Below are 16879 nucleotides of genomic sequence, written 5' to 3'. Positions count from 1 at the left end.
GATAAAACGGAATGATTCCAGGAGATTTGAATTTTTCCGCCCTCTGAAAGCAGTGAACAGACCAATGAAATGAAAGAATATTAGTTGAGTGTTTTTTTTTTCCTTTCTTTTTTTTCTGTTGAACTGTCAAGTAAATCGAGTGACGAAATCGTTATCTGTTCCGGCTTATTATCGTGGGAAAATAGTGTTGTCAATCAGGCCTAGATAAAAAAATATTTTCTATTGAGTCGAAGGTAAGAGAGTCGATTTTTACTTACTTTACCTCATCAAGAAACTCCCTAAATTGTCTGAAAAATCCCTAGATCTCTACAAATTCCGGAAAATCCCTAGATCCAGGGATAAAACCCTTCACATTAAGGTCACTGAGACCCCGTATGGCTGGAAGTGAAAGTCCGCCGGGGGGGGGGGGGGGGGGGGGGGGGCGGCAAAATGTTTTTGGCACCAGGGGGCAAAAAGCGAAATCCGGCTCTGAACATACCACTTCCAAAGACTAGTAAATCACATTTTCACACCGAAAATATTTAATGTCAAAATTAAATGATACTCTGAATGAATGTAACATTAATATCAGGGACGAAGATTTATCGGACGACGCACTATGGTCTACAGACCGTGCTTAACCGATCTACAGGGTGTTTGAAAAGTCCCCTCCCCCCCCCTCTAACTTTTGACCTAATTGAGGTAGAGATTTGAAACTTGGAGGGTGTTCCTAGATCATAGGGAGCTACTTTTTGACCCCCCCAAAACTTTTTGAGGCTCCCCCTTGGGGGGGGGGGGGGTTAAGGACCCTAACTTTTTTTTTTCAAATGGGAAGACCCCCTTTGTGATACCTCGTTCGAAAGAGCATAAAAAAAGAACATTTTTCGCGCAAATCCGAAGTCATTATCTCAAACCGTTTCAAAATGGCGGCCGGTCAAAGTTCAAAATGGCCGAAAATTGGCACCTCTGCTATTTGCACATGGATTTGCTTGAAACTCGGTACCTCGGGCTATTTTGGCACGAGAAAAACGAATTTGACGTAAGATTTTTTAAAAAACCCTAATTTTTCAAAATGGCCGCCGGTTTAGGCTCAAAGTGGCCGAAAATTTGACAAACTCGATTTTTTGCCAATGGATTCACCTGAAATTCGGTATCTGGGGGTATTTTAACCCGAGAAGAACAAATTCGACGTTAGATTTTTAAACAAACCCTAATTTTTCAAAATGCCCGGCGATTTAAGTTCAAAATGGTCAACAATTGGCAACCTCGACTTTTTGCCGATGGATTCGCCTGAAACTCGGTGTTTGGGGGTATCTGGGTAGGAGACAAACCCGATCAATATTTAATGTCATAATTGAATGATACTCTGAATGAATGTAACATTAATATCAGGGACGAAGATTTATCGGACGACGCACTATGGTCTACAGACCGTGCTTAACGGATCTATATTCATACTTTTAAGGTGCAAAAAATGAAAGTTTGGCACTACAATTTTATCATACATACTCTTAGGGATTGTCACCTGAGTTTTCATCGACTAATAATGATTTACTAGCCGTTACTAGTCGCGGCTAGCCAAGGGGCTGCGCTCCATGGACCCCCGATCACTCGCTGCGCGAATGACATTCGGCTCGCTCCGCGCGCGATTTTTCTGATTAGTTGGACTTTTGATCACTATGATGTATACATTGTGGAGACTCTTAAGATAAAAATGATTTTGTCACAGAACCTTGTTATCGAAGCGTCCCATCATTTGAACATTAATAAATATATGAAGATGAAGCAATGAGGGGGATCGGTCATTTCTTCAAAAACGCATTTGACTGCCCTGGTAGCAAAAAGACACACTTAAGTCATGTCTCAAAGATGTCTTTTAGGTACTCTAAAAGATATGTTAAGTTGACTTAAAGATATCTAGAAGTTGTCGTAAAGTGTGTCTAAAAGATGTCTGAAAAGTCACCTTATAAAGGTATACGTGTCTCGACTTTCATAAGCACTTTAAGACATCTTTCTGCAGCCCGACCACAGACTTTGACTTCCATCAATATTGATAGAACTCAGTTCCATTCCAATGGAAACCCCCATTGGAATGGAACTGAGTTCTATCAATATTGATGGAAGTCAAAGTCTGTGGTCGGGCTGCAGGGAAGCTTCTAAGACACCTTAAAGACACCTCATAAGACAACTTTTAGGCCCCCTAAAGAAAAATCCAAATTTTTTAGGGCACCGGGAACCCTCCTTGCGAGGCTCCAAAAAATGGTCTCATACCCTTTAAAACCCATTAGATCAGTCTTCGGGTCCTTGTAAGCAAGGATTTTAAGGCCTTAGGTTGGATCATCCATAATAAGGGTTGAGAAAGACTAAAATGTTACATGTATTTTTTTAAAAATCTGATGAGGTGCATATCGTAATTTGTTTTACCTTTTCTCAGATTTAAGTACGAAGCATAGAATAAAATACTCGCTGATAATACAGGGTTATTCAAAAGTCGTGCACCACTGGCCATAACTTAGGTTCTAATTATGATATGGACTTGCGGTTTAGGACGTTTTTCCTCACATCGAGGGGGAAACGAACGTCAGTCCAATCGGGTGGAAGAAAGTGAGATTCGCAGATCTCCTTCCGCGATTTGACTCGCTAAAGTAGCCAAAGTTCATCTTTACTTCTTGAGAAGATTTTCGATGGCGCAGGGGTCTAAAAAACTGCTCAACGATAGTATAGTTTGAGTTCCGAATCGCCATGAGCGATTGATATACTAGATCACTATCATAACAACAAGTTGACTTCCCTTTTTCCTTTAAACTGTGTTCTCTGCTGCGAAATGTTGTTCACCTAAAGAGAGGAGAAGCTGTATGTACCCGAAAAACTGCTGCTTAGAGGTGTTCGTTTGTGTTTATGTTTAAAGTTGCTGACTTTAATTACCTTGCTGTAGAAATAAAAAAGATTTTGTAAGCAGGTGTTTTCCAATTTTTCCCCCTCAGTTTTCAAGCGTTATCCAATAAAGTGACAGAAACTTCCCCTCTACTTTAATAACCTCACTCCTTTTTTCAAGGGACCCATTTAAAAATTACTTGAGGCACTTTTTGGTATCCAGTAGTACTTTAATTTTAAAGCACCTCTGCTTGTGGTTTTTTCTGTTGGCAGTAGTTACTTTGAAAGAGAGTCATTCACAATATCTTAGTAGTATTTTATTTTAATCCTTAAAGACACATTTCTAATACTTCATAAAAATTGAGTAAATCTCTGAGGAAAATTTGGGCTGTGGAATACTTTAAGGAAATTGAATGTCCTCTTTCGATGAATGATTTCCAACGTATGCACATACCTGCTTTCAGCAACTCAATCTGTGTTTCTGTTTTACAGCAACCTGTTTGAAGTCTATCTTAAACCATATTTCTTGGAGGCTTATCGTCCAATTTACAAGGATGATTCATTCATTTTCCGTGGTGGTATGCGAGCTGTAGAATTCAAGGTTGTCGAAACAGACCCATCACCCTACTGTCTTGTTGCCCCGGACACAGTGATCCACTTTGAGGGTGATGCTGTCAAGCGTGAGGTATGTTGAGTTTGTAAAATTTGATCAGATTTTTTTATGTATGCATCTATTTATGGATGGTTTAACAACGCTGATTTAGCAATCAATTTTTCAAAAATCTCAAACTTAGATCTCCTGTTAAAATCTTTGGAACTTGCTCATTAACAATTGACATTTTCAAACTCAGATTATTATTTTTTCTTCTTTTTTTTTCTTTTGGTATGTGTGTGTGTGGGTACTACACAAATTCTCTATGAGGATAAAAATGAAGACAGAAAGCCTCAATTGTTATAAAAAAGCTTTCATTTTCTTTCTTAGAACCTTCTCAATAATTAATTTAAGAAAATCATAATCTTTGTAGAGTTTTGGAAGGTTCCATTCCAGTAAAAATTAGATCATTGAAGGAGTCAAAAATCTTCAAAAAAAATAATGATGAATGGAGATGTTGCATGCGTGAGGGATTTTGCGATTTGACCATTGATTCTTATGTAAAAGTTCGCGAAAAACACAATGGTGCCACTGGTTTTCTCTGAAATAATCTCCCAAACTCAAAAAAAGCTCTCAAAGTGAGGCCAAAATGGAGGGGATATCCCACCCTACCCTGAGAGTCCACCTCTACATCAAAACAATCTCTCCATGCAAAGATAGGGAGCAAATACATTAGCAGGGTTGCCACTTTATTTGGGGACTCCAAGACTGAAAACACGACAACCTTGCTAATGTATTTGCTCCCTATCTTTGCATGGAGAGTTTGTTTTGATGTAGAGGTGGACTCTCAGGGTAGGGTGGGATATCCCCTCCATTTTGGCCTCACTTGGAGAGCTTTTTTTGAGCTTGGGAGATGATTTCAGAGAAAACCAGTGGCACCATCAAGTTTTTCGCGAACTCTTACATAAGAATCAATGGTCAAATCGCAAATCCCTCACACATGCAACATCTCCATTGTTCCTACTGCTGTGCTGAGTGATGATGAATTACGCCGTTAGTCATTGTGAAATGTTCTAAATGAATCATCTTTTCTTCTCTTATTTTAATTATACAAATCCTTCTGCAGGAAGAGGAAGAAGCGTCCAGTGCTGTAGGTTACGATGACATTGGAGGCTGCAGGAAGCAACCAGCTCAAATTAAGGAAATGGTTGAGTTGCCATTGCGTCATCCTTCTCTATTCGAAGCTATAGGAGTGAAGCCACCGCGTGGTATTTTGTTGTTTGGCCCACCAGGTACCGGAAAAACACTCATCGCCCGTGCTGTTGCTAATGAAACCGGTGCATTCTTTTTCCTCATCAATGGTAAGCATTTCTATTTTTCTTCTATTCCGAATTGTCTTTTTCCTTGCTCCATCACGTATAATACTTTAGTTTCAAAATTTAGTTAAATTTTAAAGAGATCAATTTTATTTGTAAAATTTAGTAAGAAATATCAACGTTTGATAGCACCTTATTAATCTGTTGGAAAATTTTTTTATTCCCATTAATCTAATGAAATTTTTTCCAGTTCCTTTTAGTATGTGTCATATACTCCCTGAATTTTGTGTAAATATTGTGGTGCCTACAGAATTAAAATCTGTAAATGTGAAACAGAAATGTGCAAAGCCTAAAAGTGGAGGATATTTGTCGCATGGAAGAGAGCAATAGTTTTCAGTATCTCAATCATCATTTGATTCTCAATTTGTCCTGTAAAATTCTACTGCGTCTAAGTGGATTGTCTGTGGACTACAGATTGAATTTGTAATCGGCAAGAAACTGCAGCTTTGACAATTTTCTTATTTTTTTTAGCTGGTGAATCTGAGAGCAATTTGCGTAAAGCTTTTGAAGAGGCAGACAAACATGCTCCAGCTATCATCTTTATCGATGAATTAGACACTATTGCGCCAAAAAGAGAAAAGGTAAGTTCACATCTTCAAGTACTATTATTTATAAGTATTTAGGAGAGTAAATCCAATTTTCACTTGTTGTCTTTCATATGATTCAATTAAGCATCAAAGATACCATACCATCCCAGGAGTTTAATTTTGTATTCAAATTGTCAGTTTGTAAACAAAAGAAAATAATGTCTGCTAAAATAATGGTCAGCTGGTGCTGAATTTTGTAATTACAGAATTGAAAGAGAATAAACTATGATAAATGAAAAAACCAGACTTGCACAGTAAAAATACAACATTTTTCCTGAACATTTGATGTTTGGCTATTTGGGCACTGCATCATTACTTAATTTAGTTCTCTTTTTAATCAATTTTTTTTTTTCGTTTTACAAGACTCATGGTGAAGTTGAGAGGAGGATCGTCTCGCAGCTTCTGACACTCATGGATGGCTTAAAGCAAAATTCTCACATCATCGTTATGGCAGCCACAAATCGTCCTAACTCCATCGATGCTGCGTTGCGTAGATTCGGCAGATTCGACCGTGAAATCGATATTGGTATTCCAGACGCAACTGGCTGTCTAGAAATCCTGCGTATTCACACCAAGAATATGAAATTGGCCGATGACGTTGACCTAGAACAGGTAATTTTCTTCTTTTTTGTTTGTTTCTTTTTCTTGCTTTTGGGACTGAGATGAATATCCACTAACACAGTATTTTTCCCAACTTTGCAAGCAAGACTTCACTGGGGCAAATCCCACAAAAACCTCCTGTAAAAACAGGAAGGCCTAAGATAGATTTAAACTAAAAATCATTTTTTCTCTGAATGTCTTTTTTAAACCAGGAATTTCCAACAATCAACTCTTTGCTGTGGTGTAATTTTTGGATATTTATCATGCTCAATTGTTTGTGTAGCACTGTCCTAAGCAATGCTGCCAGCTACTTGATTATGTATTTTGTCCTTTAGATTCAATGAGATCCTTTTTCCTATTGATGGTCACTAACTTGTCGATTGTGTATTGCTAGAAGTCAGTAAAGATCCCGAAAAAGTAGAAAAAAGAAATTCTTAAAATGAAGAATTATTATTTGTCTAAATATTACTGATTAAAATGCTCATTGATCCATTACTTATTCTCATTGGTAATAATGGTTTTAATTGTTTATTTTAGATCGCAGTGGAAACTGATGGTCTTGTGGGTGCTGATTTGGCGTCCCTCTGCTCAGAGACAGCTCTTCAACAGATCAGAGAGAAAATGGATCTTATTGACTTGGAAGACAATCAAATCGACGCTGAAGTCTTGAACTCTTTGGCTGTTACCATAGAAAACTTAAGGTATGCGATGAGCAAGAGCTCGCCGAGCGCTCTGTGTGAGACTGTCGTTGAAGTCTCCAACGTCACTTGGGAAGACATCGGAGGTCTGGAGAATGTCAAGCGGGAACTCCAAGAGTTGGTGCAGGTAATTTCTTTTGTTCTGCAGTCAGCGTGTTTCTCAAATTTATAACATGCTACTTACGAGTACAATTACATCCTACTTTGGGGGGTTTTAAGGTCTCAAAAAAATCAGTTCAAGTACATTTGACCTCTACTGATATTTCGATGTTAAATTCACTTCTCATAAATTTAAGCTCTAGCATTTGCTCTGTCTCCAAAAAGTCTTTCATTGTATCGCACTCTGGACCAAGGAAATGTAGCAATTAATATTTCTGACTAGGGCCATGACCCTGTTTGTCTAGCCTCTAAATTAGTATATAAATATGACAAATATAATATGATGGCGATGAGAGGGGATTAATGGCAGCTCTGTGCCCATCTCTTGGCCGGTCGTCCGGGTTGCCTTTGGCTATGAGGTCGTCCTACCATACAAATCTTGGCAAGCCTTTCCCCGTCCATCCTCTCAACATGTTCCGACCACATTTTCCGGCGCATCTTGGTCCACTTGGCAATATCTTGGATTTGGTACTCTTCGCGAATTGACTCGTTGGTCTGCCTGTCTTGGAGCATAAAGCCTGCTATTTTCCTCAGGACTTTCATTTCTACGGTCCAAAACTGTTGTTTAGTGCGCTTTGTGTCTGCCCGGATTTCCGCAGCGTAAGTCAGCACAGGTCTTACAATCGTTTTATAAACTCTAACTTTGCTCTCTTTAGTCATGTACTTATTCCTCCAGACCATTTCATTTAGGCATCCGGCTATTCTAGTTGCCTTGATTGTCTGACTTCGCACCTCGGTCCCTAAATCCTTCACACTCGTTATTAAAGCGCCCAAGTACTTAAACTGCATTACTTGTTCAACAGCGGTACCGTCCACTACTAGCTTACATCGTATTGGATTCTTGCTGATGACCATACTTTTTGTTTTTTTAGCCGACACTTTCATGTTGAATGTCTTCGCAGTTAGGTTGAAGGAATGGAGCATTCTTTGCAGATCATCCTCAGAGCTTGCTACTAAAACAGCATCGTCTGCATAACAGATGATATTGATATTCGAATTGCCTAGCCGATAGCCTCTCTTGAATCTAACTGCATCAATTAGCTTATCCATTAACAAATTGAATAGAAAAGAGCTGAGCGAGTCCCCTTGTCTTACTCCTCTATTTACAATGACTACATCAGAGGTTCCCTCCCTGGTGACTATCCGTGTCTTGGTGTTCGAGTTCAAGTCGGCAGCTATCTCGATAAGACACCTGGGGACATTCCGCTCGTTAAGTATCCGCAAAACATCTGTTCTCCGTACGCGGTCGAATGCCTTCTCCAAATCCACAAAACATAAAAATAAAGGCTTATTGAACTCGATGGATTTCTCTGCCAATTGTCGTACCATGAATATGGCATCGTTGCACAGTGGGAAAAACAGCCGATCTAGCGCCGAAAAAGTCGGAAAATCGGCATCAATGAAAATGGCCAAAATTGGTATGTATGTGTTCCTGAGGATCTACTGATCAAGAATCAGTCATTTTTTACTTCATAAGGGCGACCTTATCAGCGATAATCATCAGAAACGCACCGGGTAGCGCGCTGCTGATGGAAGACCGCCTCTGAATGCTTACATTCAATGGCCTTCTGTATCTATTAAAGAGCGTCATGTAGTTACTTTTAATTTTTTTTTTGCAATGGCTGACCTTTCTAAACGTATGGATATCATTTTTTTTCTGGAGATATTTGATGAAAAGAAAGTGGAAATGTGCTGAGAATGAATGTTTACCTTTGGGTTTTGGCGTCAGATTACAGAGCCGCTTGGGGAGAGTGCGTGCGCAGTGCGCTGTGCGCGCAACTCAGGCAACCCGTGTTTAAGAGCAAACGGTTTCAGATCCAACGTTTACTTGAAGTGGTAGCCTAGTTGGTAGAGTTACTCACCATTATGACGAAGGCTGTGAAATCAATCCTGACCGACGTCGCGATATTTTAAATTACTTCCGTGCAACTTTTAATGTTTTACTTCACAATTGCTGCCCTTTAAAAATGGTTTCATTTCACACTAAGTCTTGAGAAGAAAAACATTAGATACATTGAGCAAAAGGAATTAATTGCTAAAGTTTCCAAGTAATGACAACACTTCATGATAAATTAAATGTTTGGAACTTAACTATTATCCTAACAAGAATTAGAAAATAAATTAGGACACATGATTATCAATTAATTAGTAGGTAAGAGCTGTTCCATTGTGCAACGTTTTATTAGGAAATTTAAAATTCCAAGCGTGTTTTTCCTTCTCATTTGCTCTTAATATTGAATACGTGCTAATTAAAATGTCAATCTCATCAATTAACATCTTTAGTAATACGTTGCGGATTACATTCATTCTCACTCCTAACTTCACCTTGAAACACCCACACACAACCACACAAACTTCTCCAAAAAAAAATGAAAAATTAAAGACTTAAGTACATAGTATAATGAAGAAAGTAACCGACAATAGCATAAACGACGAGAAATATTTTATTTTAACTCTGCTGGCCGATCAAAGACCACAAACCGAAACACAGTCTCAAGGGAAGTAAATTACAGCTGATCTCTTGACTAAATTTGGCTCAATAACTCTTGAATTCACAAAAAGTCGGCGCATAATGTTGTTATTAGTGAATGGCTAATTATATAAGACCGATTAAGTGTGAAAAACCAATGGGAAAGTGAACGACCCGAGCGTCAAGACTTTTTCCGCGCTAGATCGGCTGTTTTTCCCACTGTGCGTTGGTGCCTCTGTTTTTTCTAAACCCTTGCTGTTCCTCGGCCATATGCTCAATCTGCTCCAAAATATCTTTGAGAACGGATGTAAATAGCTTGGAGCACGTGTTTAGGAGCGTAATACCGCGATAATTTTCAGGTACAAATTTGTCACCTTTTTTGAAGAAGGGAATTGTGAAACTATCCTTCCAGTCTTCCGGCATTTCTTTTCTTCCAAAATTTTTTGGAACAGACGATGCATCCACACAGCTAGGACTTTTCCACCATATTTAACGAATTCATTTCCGATGCCATCTGGCCTCTCCAATTGGTCCAGGTAATTTTCTGTTGTAACGGGTGATCAAAAAACGTGTTATTAATCCTCAATTCATTTATGGAGCAAAACTCAATGAGTTCCTCGCCGCTATCATTCAAGGTGAGCTCATTGAATCTATTTTTGATCCCAGGTACAACATTATTCCCAACACCAGCATTCCAGTCACCCATCATGACTAACTTTTCCCGAGCTGGTATTGTGTCAATGACTTTTTGTAAAGACTCATAAAACGCATCTCGCTCTGGCTTTCCTCTACTCATATCCGGCGCGTAAATTGATATCAGATTTAATTTATCTTGGCCTAAGCAGATGATAACTTTTAGGATCCTTTCGCTTATATAATCGATATCAATGATATTATCAATGATCATTAATATCGTTTACATCGCAATTAATATCGTTTTTCCAATTTGCACGTGATTGTAAGTTTAATGCTGGACTTTAGTTTTACTCATGAATGTTTCTGATTTTCAGTACGCTGTTGAACATCCTGACAAGTTCTTAAAGTTCGGTATGCAGCCGTCTCGCGGTGTGTTGTTCTATGGACCACCAGGTTGTGATAAGACATTGTTGGCCAAAGCCATAGCCGACGAATGTCAGGCCAACTTCATCTCAGTCAAAGGACCGGAGTCACTCACCATGTGGTTTGGTGAATCAGAGGCTAACGTCAGAGATATTTTTGATAAGGTAAGATTTGGATACTTCAATATTTACCCTTCTCCTTTTTCAATTGGATGCAAAAATTTACAATGGAAACCTAGGTGAATTTGAAAAAATAAAAGAAAGTACCACTCGTCTATTGAATTGACTGGATCATCATAGGATTATAGTTTGCAATCTGGTCTGGAACAAAATACTCCAAGGCTTTATCAACAAAGGATGGTAAAACGACATTTCTTAGCCTGAGACAGATAGAGGGGTTTTCCCCCAAATTTTCACGCAGATAAACTCATTGAGATTCGCATTTTTGGGATTCAGCCATGGATAAAATACTGCACATTCATGCACTTTTCAAAACTTCCAGTTTAGATGGACAGCTCATGTTAAAACTGGTCCGACCAGAATAAATAATACAGCTCTCATAAATTTTATTTAAAAGTGAGAATCAGTAAGTCCGCCCAAATTATTTAAAAATGCTCAAAAATATAAAAATAGAGCATCTTCTGACTCTGCTTTTTCTCAAATTTGGACAAAAAACCTCTCTTAAGTGTAAATATAAATCAGTTTACGTAATAATATTTTAACTTGAAACTAAATGCTGCATGATTTTATTTTACAGGCACGTGCAGCTGCTCCCTGCGTATTATTCTTTGATGAGTTAGATTCTATTGCCAAATCAAGAGGTGGTAATGTAGGAGATGCAGGTGGTGCGGCCGATCGTGTCATCAATCAGATTCTAACTGAAATGGATGGTATGGGCGCTAAGAAGAATGTCTTCATCATTGGAGCTACTAATAGGCCCGGTATGCATAGCTAGTTTTATTTTCAATATTATTTGATAAAAACCAAATGACTCCCAAAAAGTGAGGGACTCCAAAAACAGGAATTCTAGCCAACCCTGTTTTTGACCACCTTAATTTTCTGCTCTTAAGAGTCAACTTTTCTCCCTGTTGTAACCATCAAAACCAATCAGACAAAGAGAGCCAAATATTTCAATTGGTGTAGGAAAGAATTGATTTGCCTTTCTCACTCTAATGATGTCTAACAGTGGCTCACTGATGGAGAAGTTAAAGTATATTTACTACTTATTTTTGCTAACTATTTTTATTTCCTTCTACAGACATTATTGACCCTGCAATCCTCAGACCGGCACGTTTAGATCAGCTAATTTATATTCCACTGCCTGATGAGAAATCGCGTGAAGCTATTTTCAAGAGCAACTTAAGAAAGTCACCTGTTTCTGGTGTAAATAATGTTTTACTGTCAAGTTACCTTTTTTTCTTTTTTTTTTGCTTCTTTCAATCAAAAGTGTCCTTTAGAGAAAAATATAAATATGTATTCAGATTTTTTTCATGAGCCTGTTGCAAACTTTAGCTGGAACCAAAATGAGAGTTGTGTTTGATGAGAACTGGCTAGAAAATTATGATGAACTCTCTGGCAAGGTCGAAAATTCACTTCTTGCCCTTCAGTTCATGCTAGAAATTTGCACTCTTAAAATAATATTAAAGAACGTCACGAACTACTTTCATTCAACATGTTAATTTTTGTAGACTCCAAGTTTTGTTCTTGTCGAAGTTAAAAACCATTCCACTCGAAATTGTCAACCTTTTGTTGATGTTAGAAAAAATTCTTGTTTTAAACTTGTTGTTAATGTTTTCAGGATGTGGATCTAACGTACATAGCCAAAGTTACCCATGGTTTTTCGGGTGCTGATCTGACTGAGGTGTGTCAATGGGCTTGCAAATTTGCCATCAGGTAGTGCATTGAAGCAGAAATCAAGAGAGAACGGGAACGTGCGACCAATCAACAACAAGGAGTAATGGAGGTATGTACCTCATCTACAATATTTCATGTGATCAGATACCTACTCTTTAATCGGACATTTCAAGGATCGTAGAATCTTTTAGTTTCTATCACTGAAATATATTTTTATTTACAGTTTTCAAAAGCACTCATGTAAATTTTTGTCATGCATAATCAAGAATTCCCCCCTTAGGAGCGTTATTTGTGTCTGACACTGAATTTGTCATCGTACTAACGTAATCTGCAGAAAAATTTCAGGCTGCGAGTCGCCAAAGTTTTATTTTTCAACTGTTTCAGCTTTTTTATCTTTGGCCTGGAATGAGATCTCTAATATTCTGTAGCGATGCAACTTTCTTTCTGTCTGGTATGATTACTATATTTTTTTTTTTTTTTATTTTCAGATGGACGAAGATGACCCAGTTCCAGAAATCACTAGAGCCCATTTTGAAGAGGCGATGAAATTCATCGGGCGGGCGGTGACGGATAATGATATCAGAAAGTACGAGATGTTTGCACAGACTCTACAACAGAGTAGAGGATTTGGAAATAACTTCAAGTATGTTAATTACTTATGTTCCATCAGCATCAACAGAAGGGTATGAAAAATCATTTTTCATTACATTTTCCAGGATCTGAAGGATTCCGAAAAACCGTGGATAACTTCAGCTATGTTCGTTCGATCTACATCCTGAAAACATTAACAACAAGTTTAAAACAATAATTTTTTCTAACATCAACAAAAGGTTGACAATTTTTTAGTATTCATTGAAGAAACTATTGAGAAACTTGATAATGATGAAAAATCTAGAATGATACTCAACGTTTTAAAGATGAAATGGAGGCTTTCCAAGTTTATTTATGATTCTCCAAACAGGAGTTGCCAATTGCCCTGCTGAAAGAATAATGAACTGTTTTGATTCAAAAATTTCTGAACGTCGTGTGAAAATCAGGAAAAATTTTCTACAGAATTTTCAGGGTCATCCAAATCCATATCACTATTTTTCCGTTAGTAAGGATGTGTCTACTTCAATTTCTTCGAATTTTGACCTGCTTCAATAGACATTGAGGCAAGTGCTTAAATTGGTCCTAAATTATTTTATTGTTTGCTTAAAAAGTAGTCCTGAATTATTTTTTTTTTTAAAAAAAATGTAAAATTCAACAAATGTTAAAAACAAACAGTTGTATGAAAAATAATTTTGTAAGAGACTTAACTTAAAGTAAGAGAGCTGCAGAAAATTCAAGCTGTCATGTCAATAAATCAGCAATGAATTCTTTGTTAATTTTATTTTTCAACAAGATTTCGATTTCTCTTTACGTTCTGTGTATTGATGTACAGTACTTAAATCAGATTAAATTGTTTTTAGAAGTTATATATCTGAGTAATATGTTTGAACTGTTATCATTATTCCTCATTCTTTTTTCCTTTTGTCCTTGGAATTATATTAATATTGTAATAAATATATTTTTCAATTTGTTAAAATTTTTTGAGCTTTATCCTCCTGAAGCCTGTTCCCGAGCATGCAGACGTTGACAGTTTGCCCCGATGCACATTAAACACCAAAAGAAGTCTAACCAACTGCCTTGAAATAGGTGTTATTTACCTAAAATTTTAATATTTATTTCACCACTCACAATTTATAATCTCTCTCCTCATTCATCCTTTTAAAAATAGTCACTAAAATTTTCCTTTATAATGTACAATAAAAAAAATAAATAGAAAAATCATTGGAGGGTTTGAAAAGGTGAATACAGGCATGCTATCTCTGCAAGCTATTATAGCTTGAATATATGATTAATCATGAAAAATATTCAGATTATTTTCAGAGAATTAGATTCAGACTATGAGATGGATGTCTCTGTAATAACTATCAAATTTTTAGGCCCTTAGCACTTATCATCTGGAAATATCGGCAAAATTACGACAAATTTTCTTCCATCATAGACAATATTGATCAATGAAAACCTCTGACGTAGCTTTGTCTTTGTTTTCAAAAGAGCTTTAAAATTTGAACCTAAACTCCTGACCAACTATGCACATTGCACAAGTCAAATTCGTCGAAATAAGTCAAAGCAAATAAATTTCATTATTCAAAACCGGTTTCACATGGTTCTAAAACTGCGTAGATTCACCTTAACAACTGATAGTGATCTGATGCTTAGATGTTTGCGATCTGTCAAAATGCTCGCTTTGAATTCCGTTTTATTAAACAAGTAGATGGTGTCATTCTTTGTTTTCCCAAGAGTGATTCCTACATTTATTGTCAGATCTTACTATTTCCTGGCTTTCTACAAAATTCGACTGTCAATTTAGCTTTTTAATAGGTGAAATGATCTTCTGAATGTATGAAAACATCGAAAATCAATCCATGATGGAGAATGGCATCAATTGTTTACTTAGAAATTTAAAAATAAAAATACGACAATTGAAAACTTTGGAGGGAGATGAGAGGAGGCTGCTCCCAGCCCCTCCCCCTCCCCCCCTCATGTACGCACCGTCATTGCTTCTTTGGTCGCACGGGAGAGGTGGGTGGCATCTGTGAGGAGTTCGTACTTCTTAAATGCTCCTACAGAGTGCGTACTCCTGCAAAGTTCAAACGCATCGACTGCCATAACTTTTGAAAAAAGCGACGGATCAACTTGATCTTGGGCTCAAATAAAAGCTCTTGCCGAGACTTTTCATTTTATGTATAGTATATCGTCTGTTTTTGGTAATTTTTCAATGTGGAAAAAACTATTGTTTGATTTTTCAAGCCCAAAAAATTCAGTTTTTCGGGTTTTTCTATGAAAGAGAAAGCAAGAATCATTACCAAAATCAATTTAAATGAAAGCCCTTGATTCAAGCTTTAAAACAAGCTATTGTTGAACTTGGGGAAACAAATGGTTCAAAAGTTATGACCGTTCTAAGTTGGCTCGGCACGCTATTTTCGAAGCGCGCGGAGTGTACACATACATGTGCCAGGGTAACACTCAGTAACCTTGATTCACTCCCCTTTACCCTTGGAAATATTCAGCCCCTTGGGAGTTAGTTCATCCTTCAATATCAGTAAGTATCTAACGTTCACTCACATAATCCTTGAGGAAACCACCATAGAGAAAAAAAAGGAGGTGTTTGCATTTCGGGCATCTTGGAATTTTTTTTTGATTTGATGACGTAGGTTGGTACAGCGACGTCCCCTTCATGCTAAATGTCGCCGTCCAGACCTACGTCATCAAATCATCAAAAAATTCCAAGATGCCCGAAATGCAAACACCTCCTTTTTTTTCTCTATGAGAAACCGCAAAAAATCTGAGAAACTAACGGTTGCCCTAATGTACCTACTTTTGTTGCAAAATTGTAAATTCAAGTTACCTAATTGGTGCAATGTGACAACGCGATAGCTATTCAATCCCTCCCCCTCCCCTGTCGCCCTTTTCCTGTGAGCCTTTCCAATAGGTACAGATGTATTTGACTACCTTAGGTAGCTCCGCTAATTTCAACTACCTATTTCCAGACTGATCACTAGTCAGTGGGTGCTATTAAAATTTCCGCTGAATGTGTATGTGCTTTAGCAGATGTTGTTTACTTTCCATTCATTCAGGATTTTCAAATAGCTAATAGTACCTACTTACAATTAATATTTTATGGCCACACCTTTTTCCATTCAAAAACGAGCTGATATAAACTACCAAAAACCCTCAAAAACATTTTCGGGCAAAAAAATCCGGTCTAGGAAATTGACGGCTTACATCTTATTAACCAAAAACATTCCCTTTCACCCCTCCAAGAAGGTTGATAAAACTAAGTAACTATGAGATAGGCAAAAACCTCTCTTAAATTCTCAGGGTCCACCAAGGCCACATATGTCCAAAAACTAACTCTATATGGTTTAAAAAAAAGAAACAAAAAATAATCACTTAACAATAAGAAAATTAAAAAAAAAAACAAACCAAAAACCGATTTTGTAGTTCACAGGTATGTACGTAAATCCCTTGAATTATGCCCTTGAATGAACTTGAAATCACAAAATCGGTCGATAATATCTAAATGAATTCTCCCCTTCAATTATGAGTTCCGCAACAAGCACGACTCGCTTGAAGCTTTCCATACACGAGCCGCAAGAAACTGATTTCTTCTCTCTTACTTACTGATTGTGAGGAGAGCGGGAGCATTTACTTTTTCCTTCATTTATACAGGATGCAACAAGCATGACTCTTGCGTTTGCAGAAACCCTTTCATTAAGGAGATCGTGAGAGCCTATATACCGCGTTCATTTCCCAAAGGGATTACTCCAGAATTTCACGCATTTTAATAATTTAAACGATTCATCTGTTCTTCTCCTCTCTCCTTCCGTCCATTGACAGAGATACAAAATTTTTCGGACTCACTGACGCGACCGGCTCGATGCGTAAACAAGTGTGGATTACCTCTAAGATAAAAAAAAAAAAAAAAAAAATCCGAGAATAACACCTACATCACAGCATGGGTGTGAGTTTTCGTACGTCGAAACTTAATTCAACTTTTTTAAATAACCCCTCGTGTCAGAGAGGAGGAGGGACAGCAGATCC

At 37.5% G+C, this 16879-nt stretch overlaps 3 protein-coding genes across 3 annotated transcripts in view; 2 read left to right on the top strand and 1 right to left on the bottom strand.

The window, feature by feature from the left end:
• Positions 1–16879, bottom strand: part of Klp3A (kinesin-like protein 3A) — a gene marked incomplete in the record, with an annotated part of 479268 nt that overhangs the window by 276244 nt on the left and 186145 nt on the right.
• Positions 1–16879, top strand: part of LOC109032644 (uncharacterized) — a 131932-nt gene that overhangs the window by 40179 nt on the left and 74874 nt on the right. The window lies entirely within an intron of this gene.
• LOC109032643 (transitional endoplasmic reticulum ATPase TER94) lies at positions 55–12874 on the top strand. Its single transcript, XM_072301262.1, has 11 exons — positions 55–83; positions 3346–3538; positions 4572–4806; positions 5293–5402; positions 5772–6020; positions 6546–6833; positions 10346–10558; positions 11151–11334; positions 11652–11776; positions 12192–12356; positions 12736–12874. Exons 1-10 carry the CDS (start codon positions 70–72, stop codon positions 12288–12290), a joined length of 1710 nt encoding a protein of 569 aa, XP_072157363.1. The 5' UTR covers positions 55–69; the 3' UTR covers positions 12291–12356; positions 12736–12874.

The sequence above is a fragment of the Bemisia tabaci genome, chromosome 6 (assembly GCF_918797505.1).
Source record: "Bemisia tabaci chromosome 6, PGI_BMITA_v3".
Classification (NCBI taxonomy): Eukaryota; Metazoa; Arthropoda; class Insecta; order Hemiptera; family Aleyrodidae; genus Bemisia; species Bemisia tabaci.
Note: the sequence above shows the minus strand (reverse complement) of the source record. Positions and strands in the feature narration are given on the sequence as shown.

What these genes read in the sequence shown, in the direction of transcription:
- LOC109032643 (XM_072301262.1), top strand. An exon ending in ATTCTTTTTCCTCATCAATG is followed by an intron (nt 4,807 to 5,292) that starts GTAAGCATTTCT and finishes TATTTTTTTTAG; the next exon opens with CTGGTGAATCTGAGAGCAAT. An exon ending in TCAGAGATATTTTTGATAAG is followed by an intron (nt 10,559 to 11,150) that starts GTAAGATTTGGA and finishes TTTATTTTACAG; the next exon opens with GCACGTGCAGCTGCTCCCTG.